General features: G+C 36.1%; 1 protein-coding gene across 1 annotated transcript in view; it reads right to left on the reverse strand.

The window, feature by feature from the left end:
• Positions 1–17371, reverse strand: part of BCHE (butyrylcholinesterase) — a 32823-nt gene that overhangs the window by 3506 nt on the left and 11946 nt on the right. The window contains exon 2 of the mRNA XM_072408053.1: positions 5937–6103. Coding sequence (XP_072264154.1) covers positions 5937–6103 — 167 coding nt within the window. The remainder of the gene's footprint in view (positions 1–5936; positions 6104–17371) is intronic.

Here is a 17371-nt window from a genome sequence, read left to right on the forward strand (position 1 = left end):
GAAAGTTCTGCTCAATGTGACTGATTGATAGTTCATTTGTGAGTACTTCTAACTATGTCTCGCAAATGAAAGCCAAAAAGACGTTTTTGCTGCATTGACCTGGTGTTCTGTGCACAAAATTAATTCAAATGGCTGTGTACAAATCAACAATCAGGAAAACATTTGTTTTATGCTTTAGCACTTCGAATGAATGCAGGCTATGGCGGGCTGTGCTCAGACTTCAACCCTAATTTCTTGCTCAGTAAGGTAGATCCCTCTGTGAGAGTGTCATAGCTCATCCCAATGCTAAATGTCTTTTGGCTCTGCAGAGTACTTAATTTACTCTGAGGAAACATGATTCAAGAAACTTGTTGTGGAAAACAGCACTTTTTAAATTAAGGATAAACTTACTAATTTACTAAATGCAAAATATTTTCTTTTAATCTCAAGAACATACAAAATACTATTAGTTTTAGCAGCTGAGCCACTTGCTGGGTTATCCACATTTCACAGATTATACAAAAATTCTATTATATTTAAGATCAATGAGAAGTACAATTGCAGTACATCTGCTATGTGAATGTTCCACAACAGAGTGCGTGTGAGATAGGTGACATACATATTGGAATTTTGTAGGCTGACTTCAACAGCTGTCATTCTGAAATTCCTCTGAGCCTTCTGCACAAGTTACTGAAATCTGACATCTCCCTCTTTCTCTATGGATTTCAATATGAGAGGAGCTAAATCAACAGTGTCTTTTATACCTATTTGGAAAAGCTGGTAGTATGTGGTTTAAAGGGTTTGCTAATCTAATTTGGGGTAATATTAAATCTGAAAATACTTTTATCCTTGATTTCTTTAAATAAGGACCAGTAAATTTGCTGGCAGGGATGAGCGTGCAAAATTTTTAATTTCAATCTTGTAGCGAATTGGGCCTTTCTCGCTTACACAACATGTAAGCGAGAACGGCCTTGTGATTCGCCACAAGGTCGTGTTCTAGCCGAACTCAGAAGATCCCTCAATTGAGAATCTCCATTGAGAGTTCATCTGGAGTTCGCCTGCAGTCACAGCTGATTAGAAGCACCCGCGTGCCTCCAATCAACTGTGACCGCAAGTTCGCACGGTCACTGGGCTGTGTTTATCAATGATGAGTATAGCCTGGTGATCGTGGGAACTGAACTCAGATGAACTCTCAATGGAGAAACTCGATTGAGAGTTCATCTGGAGTTCGCCTGCAGTCACAGCTGATTGGAGGCACTCGCGTGCCTCCAATCAGCTGTGACCGCAGGTTCCCACGCTCCCCAGGCTGTACTTATCAATGATCAATGATCAGTGACCATGGGAAATGAACTCAGATGAACTCTCAATGGAGAACCTCCATTGAGAGATCATCTGGAGTTCGCGTGCAGTCACAGATGATTGGAGGCCGTAGCTCCCCGGGCTGTACTTGTCAATGATAACCTGGGAACCTGCACTTGGAACCTGCACAATGGAATTTGCAAAATCGGTTTGCTGAAAATTCGCAGACCCATCGGAAGTTCAGGGAAATTTTTGTGAAAATGTCAGAGGCATTCTAGCTCATCCCTATTAGCTGGGGCTTTAAATTAGAAAATTTGTAAAAATGAATTATTAAATGAACGGTGAATTATTCATGATCATATAATTGCTGCCAATAAACAAAATTTGGGCCTCATTTATTAAAGCTCTCCAAGGCTGGAGAGGATACACTTTTTTGGTGAACCCGGGTGATCCAGCAAACCTGGAATGAAGCTGGTCCAGTATTAAAAACATTTGCGAACAAATAGCAAAATCATTCCAGGTTTCCTGGATCATCCAGGTTTACTAAAAAAAATGTATCCTCTCCAGCCTTGGAGAGCATTACTAAATCAGACCCATTTTCTTCCAAGCTGTGCTGCAGTCTGGAGTTCTTACTATGTTTTTTTTTTTTTTTTTTTTTTTTGGGGGGGGGGGGGGCGAATCCACATTGACTTGCATGGGAAAAAAAGTAAACATATTTCAAACAGAAGGTGTACTGTTGCCCAGGATGAACTGTGTTATGCTTTGAAAGGATATTTTTGAAAGCATGTAACATTTCGAAGGGATCTATGAAACTTGAGGGGTGTCATGAAGCCAATGGATTGTTATGCTGACCTAAAGTTGACCCCCAAGTGTTCACCCCCAAGAGTGCATATGTTGAAATATGGTAAATATTTATTCTGTCTATTATTTTTCCCTGATGTGTAAAGCATATATATATATATCTTCAAACACCCCATCTCAGAGTGAAACTGTTTTGGTATTTGGCTTTGGAGTAAAAGTAAACTAAGTATATTGGTTTCTTACTTCTGCTCCTGTAAGTTCATACTACCATTTGGATATTTGGATGGTAGCACTGTATTGCTCATATCATCTGAGATACAAATGAACAGCTGCAGAGAAAGCAGACTTTTCAACAATCTATCATATGACTTTTCAGCAGAGCAGATTTAGGTATTTCCATGTTTATGAGGAACAAGGGCAAAAAGATAGCGAAAAAAAATATTCTAGTCAGTCACAAAGAAAGGGATTTCTTTAAGGTATTTGCTTCTTTCAGTACTGTAAGCTGTGATCACTGTATTTACCAAATTTTATTATAAGCATATAGCATTTGCTAGTTTAAAAGGAAAGTATATCACAGTGTACAAGGAAGTTCAGGGGTGTTTGTTTCAAACACCTGATTTCCAGTTTTTGCTACTTATCCCAACTTTTAGGTGTGAAAAGGATAGAAGAGTCCCTACGTCCCTTTCTTCTCTATGAAAACCACTGGGAAGTCATTAGGAAGTACATTTATATGTATTGCCTGACTGAATAGGCTTGTTTGGAAAATAGATCTGGGAATGAGGGTATGAACATATGTCATATTTATATTAATCACCTGTATTAGCTTTGTATAGAATTACTGATTTACATTTTGCTTTTATTACATATACCAAATTACAATATTGTTATTTTTATTTCATTTATTTATATTCACAATCTTTTGCAGTAAAAAGAAGAAAACCAATGCAAACAGGCTTGTTCAGTAATACACAAAGAGCAGTGGTAAAGACCAAAATGCCCTATAAATTAGTTTACTGAATCTGGACTGCTAAAACATTTTGACAAATAGCTTGCCCTTCCCCTGTATTTGTTTTCCACATATTTTATATTGTCTCTCTAGATCATAATACACAACCATAGTATATTGTTTGGTGCAATGTATTATTTAAAATGTATTTTTACGTTCTCGTTTTGCATAAAAGAAGAAATCCCCATGGTATTATTGCTGCAATATTACCGATGCCAAATAAATACTTTTTGTTTTTGCCTTAAATTAAAATAACTTCAGCAAAAATACTTTGGGGATATAGTTTAGAAATAAAATAAACACGACTTAATGGCTAAGTATTTGAGCAGTTATCCCTAGCTAACTCTCCATGGGAATTTTATATAATAAAAGAGCCCTTGATAATAACACCTGTGACAATAGAAACATAAACATCATTAAACATATGTCTCCATACATAATTGATCTGGTTAATTACTTCATAGAAATTCAGTCCAATGTAACACTCCAATCCCACTGAGGAATTCACATTCTGAAAGGCAGTGGAAGGACACAGTGTGATATATTATTGCCACCTGTTTACTTTCTTAGTGATAAGGTCACACAAATCAAATCATAAGTCATGCATCTTATTAACACTGACCTCATCAATCTATGTGGAATGACTATCCTAGACAGAAATGAGGCTGTCTCTAATAAAGTAAGATTAGTGTGCTCCGTTCCACTTCTGATTAAAATAAACTGCCCTTGTAACAAGTTTATGACAAATGTTAAGTATATAAAGAATAGCATAAATGACAGCATAAGTCATATGTCAAAATTTGCGTAAATTCATAAATTCCTTTTATTTCAATATAAAAGCAATCATAAATAATAAAAACAAGAAATCAATTCATATATTTTGGCATACAAACAAACAAAAAAAAACAAAAGCAAAACGAGGCTGGATTATTAAAAAAATATGTAGAGTTCTCCTTTTTATCTTGATTGTTAAAAAGTGCACCAGGCTTTTTCCAGACAATGAGCTCCTGCTCTGCTACCCCTCGTTATGATATCAACCTGCCACCAATGGAATCTTCAGGATTCAAGTGTTGGTCAAATTTGCCTCTATTCTTTTTGCCAGAATTTACCCAGATGTTTGGGCTAATTCATCTGCCAAAATCAATTTTTAATGAAGTCGATGAAGGACAGCCCTGGGTGCTGTACACTATACTTGTCAATGATATAGCAGGTTTAGCATATGGCTTAGCCAATCCAACTGAAAGGCTGACACTAAAAGGCTGTCAATGGTTGCCAGCGGATTCGCTGAGTTATGTACACTATACCTATCATTAACAGGTATAGCATATGGCACCATGAAGTTGTTCTGATGGTGCCCAGACAAAGCAAATTCGTATATGATGGGAATAAGGAAAAGGAAAATAAACCAAAGAATGTAAAAAGAATTAAAGTTTTGGTGGATAGGATCGGGGGAGCAATGTGTCGTCCCAATAAGGCAAATCTTATTACCGTATTTTTCGCCGTATAAGATGCTCCGGAATATAAGACGCACCCAATTTTAAAGGAGGAAAATCTAGAAAAAAAGATTCTGAAAGATTATTCCCCTTCTGATCACTCATGTGCCATTCATACCGGTATTCCCCTTCTGATCACTCATGTGCCATTCAAATTCCCTTTCTGATCACTCTGTACCTTTCAAATTCCCTTTCTGATCACTCTGTCATTCAAATTCCCCTTCTGATCACTCTGTGCTTTTTTTCTATTGTACGGCAGTTAGGACAGGGAACAGCAGGTGGCGCTGTGCCGGCTTCTTTCGCTTTGCTTTACAGACAGGAGAAAACACGATGCTGGCAGAGGAGAGAAGAGAGACACGCTGCAGCCAGAAACACACGCAGGATCGGGTATCGGGTGAGTATATTATTTTAATTATTTTTTTTAACACATTTGTCGTATAGGATGCACTAACTTTTCCCCCTCAGTTTTGGGGAAGAAAAAGTGCGTCTTATATGGCAAAAAATACGGTAAATCTGTCCTTGAGTTACTATATTGGTCTATGAGGTAAACAGATGGGGTATCAAATTCATCAATTCTTGAACACCATCAGAAATTCATTTTCTACCCTTTTTTAATTTTGTCATAAATGTATCATTGCAACTGTTTTCTAGGACCGTACACTATACCTGTATACTGTACCTGTCAATACCTGTCAATGCAGGTATAACATATGTCTCAGCCAATCCAAGTTAGCACTTATTGACAGCTTGCCATAGTTCATGGGTTAGAGTGGCCAAGCCATATGGTATAACTGTCATTGACAGGTATATTGTATGACCATAAGTGCTGTATTGCATACCTGTCACCGACAGGTAGCGTATATGGCTCAACCAATTCAGCTGGCCAATGATGACAAGCGCAATGTGTGTCCTATGCAGTGTTCAACCTTACTCGCTTCTGACCCAGACCCAACGCAAACACCAAACCTACTGAGGAAACCACCAATGGAGAGGCAATAGGAAATGTACATTCGACCAGTGAGTTTTTGCAGGCTCAAAGACTAGGGTGACCTTGTTAGTTGCCTCATTCTGTAATCCTAACCCATGCATCCCCTAGCTCACTATCATTAAGGCCAATGCTGTTTTTTTTTTTACTTCAGGCACACTAACACAGTTGTAGAGTTTACGCTAAACTGCTCTCCTCTTTTACTACACTTCTGCGTTTCCTAAAAGAGAACATTTGCATTTTTAAACAAGACAAGTTTTAGAGAAATGTATATTCTTTCAAATTTAAACTGTTGTGACAATTCTCTTCCGACAAGGTACACTGATTTTATAAACTTCTCCTTATTCTGAATATTTTAGTTTTTGTTATTTACCTGTTATCTGCAGGATTTTGGGATAGAATTTGTTCCAGAATCTGCACTGCTTGGCACGCATTTTCCGATCTGTCTTTGAGTCTTCTGTGTCTAACATAAGGTAATGTTGTTCATCGACTGTGAACGCTGGCCATCTGTTTTCCTGAGACTGTGCCCCATTTGGATTCCTAAACGAGAGATATTCAAACATAACGACTGTTATTACATACTCTGCTCATATTTTGCATTACGCTGTTTATATGAGCAACCCTTTGGTTACTCATCCATATTCAAAACACGCAAGCCATGTTTGTAATATCACTCAGAATTAAAAGCTCAGACTATTGCACTGTTTTGTAGGCCTTATCAGTACAACGAGCAGACTCTGCTGTCTACTCTGCCTTATTTATCAAGCTCAGAAATGCACATAGACAAAACTGCACTGGTTCAGTTAGAAAATGAAATCTTACATTTATGAAAAGAAAATATATACCAAATAAATTGTTTTGGTTTATAACAAGGAGAAGATGGAAAAGCAACATTGAAAGTCAATTGCATACTAAATCAGCTAAGATCCCTAAAGCTCAAAATAAAAAGCTTCTGTTCCTGACAACTTTTTTCTTTTTAATGTTCTATGCAAAACATCAAAAGGGACAAGGTCTTAAGGAAAATGGCAAATGCAATGCTAGGATATTGCTTCACACAAGATTCATATCAAATGAGCAGAATGCATATATAGAAGACTTGAACGGAAGGTTTAAAAAGGCTTATATCTCTCTTTCAAATATATATTGAACCTGCAGTGAATGTAAATTTTTTTACTGTGTTTCTGTGGCTATGAAGAGTACCTTTCATCTAATCACAGTGTAGTAAGCTGAAGCAGTATGCCTTTTAGAAACATCACGTTGGCTTGAAAGACTGTGTTCTACAAGATGCTGCGGTGATATTTATATTGGGACAGATCAATTCATCTGGGTCTGTTTTTCAGTGCATTTTGGGTCCATGCTTAACTACCACATGAGTCTGGAGGTTGCATCAAACTGGTAAGTGCTATTTTTTGGAATTCCTTTTGTACTGTTTTGTTATTTGCCTAATTATGATCAATGTAACCTGGATATACGGAAAACACAGGTAATGCTGACTATGCAGAATATTTCCTTCCTCAGTTTTATATGTATTACTTTGGACTACTTTATATAAATATAACTGCAATTATATATTGTTTGTTTAGTGCCAAATTGTGTTTTTGTCCCTAGGCTATGCTGTAACCCAGCCAATCCAGAAATTTGGCAGTGAAATTTAGCTATGCAAAATCCCAGTACTCACACTCCCAGTACTTCATTCTCTTCTCGGTATGCTCAACCCAGTCCCCAATACTTTTTCTTTTATTTCATTGATTTTATCTTAAGTAAACCTTAGTTTTCTCTTTTTTCCTGTTCTTTGATTTGTCCCTTAACACTTCACCTCTCACCATAATATTATCATTGGTGTTTTCTTTTTTTCCATATATGCTTATCCTTCTTTCCTGTTTTCCATCTGTGCCCACTTTGCTTCTTTCCTTGAATATTTTCTCTGGAGTGTTTTTTTTTAATCACCCATTTCTTCTTATACCCATTATTGATATTGCCTCCAATCTGTCCCTAACTTCTCTATGCTCTATGTAACTGCTGGCATCATTCTCTTCTTTGGCCTTATGTACAAATGTGCTAGATCTTCTGATTTAGGGTTTTTGCACATAAGACCTTGTCTGGCATGTAGACTTGTTCTGGTAGGAGGTCATTTTGGAGTGTAGACCAGCCACTAAACTGTCCTTTCATCATTACAGTAGAATTTCAGTCACCATTTTATGTTTTGTAAAGGGTGTGTAATGGTTTGATCCATTTGTCAAGTTCTCATTTTTCTCGCTGAGCGTTTTTTTTCTGGAAACTCATATTCTCCTTAGAAGAAAAAAACACTCAGAATTGATTATAATCTAAAGCATCAACCATTGTCTTTTGTGCTATTTAGTAATTTCTGTATCTCGTGTAATTGCTTCAGTAATATGATAAATCACAATATTATGTATTAGGATAAGAGGCAATATCTGGTTGAGTTTGTTAGTTCCTTCTAGAAAATGGCACAGTAATTAATAATTGATGCTTAAGATATGTGTTAGGTAATTAACAGAAAGTTCCAGGAATAAAGCACGATAATTTGCAGACTGTGATAGTTTATCGTACCTCTGTTTAATGATTAAGAATACATTATGATTAATACTTCCTGCCTTCTCAGTAACAGTGTGTAACTCATACATTTTTTTTGTAAAGTTCCTGTTCCCTTTATAGGAGAGAGGTGGTATCATCTTATAATCAGAATTTGTCAAGTAAATGTTTATTTCATCAGTCTTCTAAAGTAGACGTGCTACCTTTAATGTAATACAACATGATACAGTAAGTGCTATCTTCATTGGCCACTAAACATTCCTCCACAAGTGGACAGGTTTTTAAAACAACGATGAAGAAACCCAAAATTTTTGGGGGGTTTACTGATCTTTTAAGAATCTTATAGGAATTTTTTGATAGGAAGATAAATCAGTTAAATTACCTACTCGTTTCAAATATCTCCCAGGAATTGCAATGCTGAGATTTGTGTACTGACTAAGGCTACGTACACACTTGCAATCCTTCTCGTCCGATACTTGGCTCAGGGCCGATATCAGACGAGAATCTGGCATGTGTACAGTGCCCTGTTCTGCTCTATGCAGAGGGGAGGGGGGAGGACGAACGAATGGAATGGAAGTGAAAGGGTAGAGAGCGCAGTGGGGTGCCGCTCCCTCGCTTTCCCTCTCCCCTCTGCATAGAGCAGAACGGGGCTGTATGTATAGAACTCGTTCATGCATCGTACAGTCCTTAGTTGTTGGAAGGAATCATGAAAGATCCTTTCCAATGACATATATTGCACCTGTGTACCCAGCTTAAGTCTGCCAGTGGTGAAATACATCAGAGCTGGAGAACGCTTCCTGTGTGAGGTTTGCCTTTTGTTTCTTAATTTTGTTGTGATGTCATAGGTGCTGGGCTGGATGGCCCCTTTCTATCTTTGATTCATAGATCAAGTCTTTACCAGCTTTACTCTTTGTTGGAAGACACATATGACATATCCTTAGCTTTCATACAGGCATCAAATTAATGTCACCCAAGACAAACAGTCCTGTACTCGGGCACATGTGTACAGCAGTCGTTTATCAATCTACGACAGTGCATAGATGAACAACCAATCTAGAACAACTGATGTTCACTGCTAAGAAGGAGTGTACATAGAAGTGCTGCTTACAAATACTCTTTTCTCCCCTCTTCATGCAATAAAATGGCGCTGTGTGCACAGCCTTTTTTCACTGGCCACTTGAAACAATCATGAAAGATCATTTCTAGTAACATGATCTAACAAGTTTACATGACTTTAGCTTTTGGCAGTAAATAAATCTGCCCCGAAAAAAAATCATCATTGCTGTTTTCCTAAGCATGGATATCTGAGATGGCATTTATAAGGTCTTCACATTCTACTTTTCAGATTTTTAATTTAGTACAGAAAAGGAAAAAACTTTTCCTGATAATGTAATCAGTAGGGATAGATGTCTGTCCAACATATCACACCTCCAATTCATACTTAGTCATGAAGTAATTAAAAATCAGATATTATTAAACAGGATTTTTATAGCCCCAACATATTATGTAGCTCTGTACATTACACAGGGGTTGAAAATGACAGACAAATAGAGACAGTGACACAGGAGGAGAGGAACCTGTCCCGAAGAGCTTGCAATCTAGGAGATATTTTTGTAAAAAATATCAAAATGATTAGTAGAGCCATTAAAAATGGTAAACACAGTGGTTATGGTGTGTTGAATAAATTTGTATAGAATTATCTGGCCAATGTATTGTAGAATTTAACAATATTCACTCATTGGGCCTGATTTATTAAAGTTAACCAAGGCTGGAGAAGACAGACTATAGTGTTTATTCATCTCAGTGATCTGAGTACCTTTCATTATAGCTTATATTGCAGTGGATCCCTACCATTGGGTCCAATTTGTAGGCTAGTAGGCCATCCAAGATTGCTGTGATAACTGGATGGAAAATTATCATCATTGTGAGTACTGTTTGATTCTACTCGTAATTGATTGTATTGTATCCATACAAGGGTTAAATGTGGTTTTGTTTTATTGCTTTAGGTGTATTGCTTTTGTATTGCTAAATGTTTTAAGAGATGACAAATTAAATATTGTTTTAGAAATGTATTCATTGTGGGCCGCAAGCTCTATGCAGCCCCTTTTGGACATTTAACCTAAAGCTTAAATTTGTAGTTACTCAATTATGCTACTAAAATCCATAATAATATGTTGATAACCAAATTCAACAGCTGGCTCCTTATGGTGCAAATTACACAAGTAACATTTATTAGCAAACAATACAACACAATTGAAGCACTTCACACTAAGAGATTTATTGCTACTGCTTGCTACTTGTGTTATTTACACCATGGGAAGCTGTTTGTTCTATCTGGTTAGAAATCTTCTGGCATTTCTAATGATTTGTTTTGCTCAAATTTGCTTTATTCCAGTTAGAGGACCGTTCAGCTGAACTGAAGCAAATGGTTGGAACAGGAATACCCAAATCCAAACCAAAGTTTACCTTGCTAGCTGTTTGCCCAGCAAGTTAGGCAGGGAGCAGGACTGCCTTTACCAATCATCATTCAATGAGGACAGTTATCATTGTTTACATTGACAAGGGACTTACAGCCCATTGATTACAGTCAATAGGGCAGTGATAAGTCTGCTTGTAATGTAGGTGATGGCGGATTCCCCCTCTTTACAGAGACAAGTTACCAAAGTTAGCTTGAACAACAGGGTTATTCATTGAATGTTTCGTTGAATGTTTGGCCCGATTTTATAATCAGCTTGAATGCAACGGATTACCAGGGGCATTATTGTTATTCACCAGTCAGTAAGCTCAGACAGTAAGAAAGAGGCAAGTTTAACAGGAAAAGTTAGGATGTGTTTGTATAGTCTGTGGCCAATAAGGTTTTTTTACTAGGAAAAGTTTGAGCTGTTCGCTTAACAAAGGGAATTATCATTCTTCAAGGGATAATTCACTTAGCTTACAAAAAAATGAGTTCAAAATTCAACCTGCAATGAATGCTAAATCATTGGCAGGGAAATATAAAAAAACATGATTTTGCTTGTATATGATGGAATGTTAACTATGCTGCTCCATAACTACTGTTGCAGAATATTTCACTTTGCTAGGTGAACAGTCTAAACTTTTGTATTAAATCAATTTGTATATCTGGAGCAACTGATTTGTTTTAGTTTTTCACTGAAAGAAAATGGTCAATTTTGGTCATCTATGCAGGTAAAGATTAAGTAGGGAATACGCAAAAAAATGTCCTTGAAATAATAAAATGTAAGTGGGGTTTGCAACTGTTTGTTTCTATTTCCTCCCACAGTAATGTTTTACCAATGTTCTGGTTTATCCCTGAAATACATTTCTGCAACTGAGAAAAAAAAAATGGTTACTGGGTAAAGAGGCCTAAATTCCAATCACTTTGTCTAGGCTTTCCATATTCTGTATGTAAATTATACCTTTTCAAGACAAGCTGTAATCTAAACATTCTAAAAGTAATGTAATTTTTAATGGTAAATACTTGGTTTCTTCTACACCTTTCTGTACATTGCTGGATGGGGTAAAAGGGACATGGCAAGGCTTATACATTATTTTCCCTATGGTTCTACAGATGCAGCAAATTATTCTATCCAAAGGACTAGGCCCTTTTCCAGTAAGCTGCTCTCCTGTGATTTAATTGCACAGAAAAGAGTGTTGTAGCCCAACAATGAATGCACCTAACCAGTGACTCTGCTAGCAAAATCAACAGGGAATACAATATTCTAGGGGTTACTAATAAAAAAAAAAAAAAAATAACAAAATAGAGAGAGCCCGGTCTTAATGGCATAGATAGACTTCATGTCAAATGTGATTTTTAGGTTGACCATAATCATATATTAAAGAAAGATCATTTTGCAATTTACCTAATTCTGTTGCATCTAAAAGAAGTACATTTTGTATAGGTAAACACCATATCAGCTACACGAATACGCTAGATATAAAAAACACACACACATACGCACATATATAAATCTATTTTTACATGCAAATCAAGTAAAAAGCAGGAACACCAGACTATTGCAAATGTTTTAATTCCTTGTATTGTATACAGGTTAATTTGTCCAGTCTGCAGAGAATCATGCTTACCTAGAATACTGGACTTTGTGATTTTTTGTAGATGAGATAGGCCTACATGTAAACTTTTTTATTGCTCATATCCTTATATTCACTGAAGTAAATGTGAGTTATTTACCCATCTAAGTAGACTGAACCGTAAAGTTTTCAAGTTTTGCTGGGAGCTTATGTAGATCTGAAACTCCAAATTGCCATCCTTATATGTAAGACATAAATTAATTAAAATCATAAAGTAAACCTATTCATGTGATGATCTTAATTCTAAAAAATGGTGTTCTTCCCTCATTAGCAAATTGACCTGTGGTGCCTCTATCTAGAAGCTCCACTTCTGTCATAACAACACTGATTCTCTAAATAATCATTTTAAATAATTAGATTTGAAAGTAAACAACACACTATCATGTTCTGGGGAGTATTTTTAATATTTTATTTCAAAAGCTAATTCGTTTAGATGAAAGCATTTTCATCTCTATGCCAGGTAATTTCAAAGTTATGTTTCATAGACTATGGATGAATGGTAGAATTCTATTAGATAGCAATGTTCTTTTTATCTTGTATTTATATAGCGCTGACATATTACGCAGCGCTTTACAAAGTCCTTAGTTATGTCACTAATTGTCCTTTAGAGGAGTTTACAATCCAATGTTCCTACCATAGTCATATTTCATTGACATTGTCCAAGGTCAATTTCTTGAGGGAAGTTAAGTAAATTACCTATGTTTTTGGGAGGAGGCCCACACAAACATGGGAAGAACATACAAACACCTTGCAGATAGTGTCCTAGCCAAAACTAGGACTTGGGAACCTATTCCTGCAAGGGCCGGAGAGCTAGCCACTGAGCCACCTAGATATTCATATCTATATATATCTATATATATTTTTTTTTAAATAATAAAATTCTTTATAAATCTTATATATAAAGGTTGCTGTAGTAGCTATGCTATGACACATCCCAATGTATCTACCAATTTATCTATGGTAGAATTCTTAGCTGTGATTAGTAATGGGATGTGTATTGATGCTGCCTGACAAGTGAATGGTTCTGTCTCTTAGATAATAGCTGCTAATGTGAGGCAGACCCAACCAATTGTTGGCAGAATTAGCACAGCCAATGTTTTTTGATAGATGAATAGCTCTTGGTGGCTGCTCATAAGGTTCTCAAGATGTTGAATGCACCATGTTGTTAGGTCAAATCAGTACCTAATAAATAATTTTATTATATAGTTAGCCACTATTCATGTATGGCAGGTAATATACATACTTTTACAGCATAGAGATGCCGAGACTGCACACTAAATCTTTAAAATATATCAATGTATCAATATATCAAATGTTATATTTTATATTATGACTATAATATAAATAAATCAATAGAACTAAATTTACTCCATTATCAATAGCAACTTACATTTGTATTTTGTTATTAGTCTGTTGAACTTCATGTACATTGCATATAAGTTTGTTTTACTTGTGGCAACATAGTTGAGGGCTATTTTCCTGATAGCAAAAAAAGAGCAAAAAAAGAAAAAAAAAAACCTTTTATTAAAAACTGTGTTGTGTACATGGTTAAGGGTACTAAATGACATGAAAAATCATCAGGGTAAATAATATAACTATAGTATTTGTATGCCCTATATGCACATTTTAAAGTAAGACTGGGGGGACAGGGGATATGGGAACAGGGGGGGGGGTCTAAAGAAGATTAATTTTGTAATGCAGAAACTTAAAAAAAAAAAAGATGAACATATAAAAACATACAATATACAGGTGGTCCCCAAGTTGAGGACATCTGACATACGGACGAATCCTAGAAAAGAACGTGTTTTCCTGCTTGTTCCTGTGCAGAACTGAAGTTTGATTGGGGAGAGGGGGGTGGTTTGCATGACTTGCAGAATAAAGATTTTGCTAAACACAGCTGAGGTTATGGGTGATCTCTTCTGCAATCTCTTGTAACTCTTTAATGACCAAGGCAAACTCATTGTTGTTTCTTTGCATATCAAATCTGAGCTTGCTCCAGAAGGTAATAAATGTCTAGGCTCCATAAAGGTTTTTTTGTTTTGCTTTGTTTATTTTTGCTTTATTTGTGATTAACTCACAGTGAGGATTTTATACAGTAACTGACACCATGCTGCCTAATAATATGTTGAGACAACATGTGTCCTAATTGCATTTATTAAAATAATGTACCTGGTTCGACTTACATACAAATTCAACCTAAAAACAAACCTACACTCCCTATCTCGTATGTAACCAGGGGACTACCTGTACATAAAAACATTGCTAGTACTTTTTAATATCTCTAATTTTAGATGGATGAGACAAGAGTTATTGGTAGTTTGAATGTTTTCATTTGCATACTAAAAAGTCATGTTTTACATCATAGAAAGTAAGCTGAACAATTTGATATATTCAGAATTATTTGGCGAAAAGACTAGCAGGGTTGACATAAGAAGAGCCATGCAGTCATGCAGGTCTAGTGAAGAATGAAAACAAACCCCTTCAAAGCCTTTTGTTGATCACCCAGGCTGACCAATCAAGCTGTAGTTTATACCCCAAATGACTGTAAAAGTTACAGAATATTTAAAAATAATTTTAAAGGTAAGTAAAAAATCCCGGAAAGGATAAGACTCAAATTACATAGAAAACAATTTGTCTGTGCAAATACAGCATAAGTTTTACGGAAGAGAACTGATGAAGTAATACAGCTGTTTATTGTTTTGTTTTATCACTTTTATTAATTGACTAATATATTGAACTTATGCAAAATATTGACATGAAATTTTATGATTTAATTGGTATAAAGTGGTAGGTATTGAATATAAATGATGTGTATATGTAGGGTATGCTTGACCATATGTTGCTGGCAATGGAATATATCTGGAATGCACTCATTCAGTCATGTTAATCTCAGGGATCTAGCAGCAATGTATCATGCCAAGAATGTGCATCTTTAGAGGATTCTTAAGAAAGCTAAACATTATTTTGGTGTTATGTGCTGTTAGGCCAGGCAAATCTAATACAAATAAAAAAATATAGCTGTAGTTATTGGTTGGTGCTTTCTTCTCTTAACAGAACACTGTATCTGATTACTGCCTGTGATCTAACGATTCAGTGTGATCAATGTGGTAAACAAGAATGACATAATAGATCCCATGATAACGGAATTCCTGGACAACAGTCCAAACTTAACCTGTTCTTTGTGTCGACTATACAGAGTAACAGGTTTCCTTTATATGAGAAAATATGAGCAGGGTGATTGTACAAATCCTATATTGTACAGACAAGCTGATCCTCTACCAATTCACCTAAAATTCCCTGTACAGGAATTGCACAGGCCTTGGTAAATTCTTCCTTATTTTGTGACAACATTTAAACCTGGCAACTGACTACTTAACTCCATGTACCCAGTGTTCTGCTTTTAAGGAAGTTGGTGAAATTTTAATCTATTCCACATAGTAGGGGAAATAGTATTGTTCTGTTTTAGGGAATTTGGGGTGATGTCTTTGCTCTTTTACAGGAATGTAGGAGAAATACCAGTGCCCTGTTGTTGGTATCATTAACATTCTAACACTGACATATCCCACAGTACTTTACAAAGTCCATAGTCATGTCACTAACTGACTCTCAAAGGAGCTTACAATCTAGTATTTCTACCATATTCATATTCCATTACACAGTCTAAGGCCATTCTTTTAGGGAGGAAATCAGTGTCCAAGGGAACCCAGCCTAACATTGGCGTGCAAACATCATTCAGATAGTGTCCTGTTTCAATTTAAGCCTAGGACTAGTGCTACAAAAGCCAGAGTGCTAGCCACTAAGCCGCCAAGCAGCCTGACAGTTAGGTAATATGTCAACACTATAATTTAGGTAGGTAGGGCAATTTTCTAGTTACAAAGCTGTAAAATAATTAATTTTCTATTTTTTAACGTAGTTATAATACAAACATTTGTCTACTACATTCAGCAACATATGTCTTTATTGGTTTGGGCCTCCAAAAATATCTATGAGCTAATAGGAAACAGATCCAATGTGACAAAAGTGTTCTAAGGCTCTGCTAGCAAAGACCATGTGTCTATGAGATGTGTCTATTTGCTACCTTTCTGAAAGTCTATACATGAGTGACTAAGAAGAGGAAGTTTTCCTTTAGATTCAATTTCCATCTTAAATTTTACAGATGAGGCCAAGGAATTCAAAGCTGGCGAAATGCCAGAAGGATCAATGACACCAGCCTGGGTGAAGAGAGCCAAACCATCATCAACATACCATATCCATAGTACAAGGCACCACGTGGGTTATTCCAAAACAGGATCTGATTATGTTACAGGAAAAGCTATACTCTGTATATCAGCTGCATGTATGCTCATAAATCAGAGATTATGGTGACTACAGTTCAAATAAGTTGGATTTACTGTATTACTTATTGAGCAAAGCATTGGAGATGATTGTGTGATATTGGATTTATTCCAAAAAAGTGATTGAATACATTTATTTGGCGGACATTATTCACAAAAATGTTTATTCACCTGTAAAAAACATTCTGACATATATTTAATGATGAATTCCAGGCAAATCACTATTTACACAATTGGAATTGTTTATTTGTATTCTTTGGTGCAATCAAGATCAGGTTATAAACTGGGTATAACATCAGAAGGGTAATTCTATCATACTACAAATACCAATGTGACCATTTCCCTTATCACTCTGCTCTTCCTGTTAAGTCCTATACACCACACACGGAATAACTGTCTCTGGAAAATTTCATTACTAATCTTTTCCAGTGAAAGGGCAGTACAGACTTTTCTATGGAGAGGGGTGGAAGAGTGGGGGGACCTAATGCCTCCTCCACCTAAAAAATAACTGGAATTATTATCAGTAGTTTAGAGATCTAGCAGGACTGATCACTACATACATTTTCGGGACTGCTCTACAGAAGCTAGATTATTGGTGCCTAAGTGGAACATTTGTGAATATCTTGGGTGACCATATTTTAGCATCTGTAGACAGCTTTAGCATGCGCATGCTGACCCTGACTGGCTATGGTACACTTGTGGTAATGCACAGTTTAACATTCACCATTACCTTTACTAGAAAATGTTGTTGTTCAAATTACATATATATAGTATGTATATGGTATATGGTATATATATATATATATATATATATATATATATATATATATAT

This window comes from Pyxicephalus adspersus, chromosome 4 (genome assembly GCF_032062135.1).
Source record: "Pyxicephalus adspersus chromosome 4, UCB_Pads_2.0, whole genome shotgun sequence".
In the NCBI taxonomy this organism is placed as follows: domain Eukaryota; kingdom Metazoa; phylum Chordata; class Amphibia; order Anura; family Pyxicephalidae; genus Pyxicephalus; species Pyxicephalus adspersus.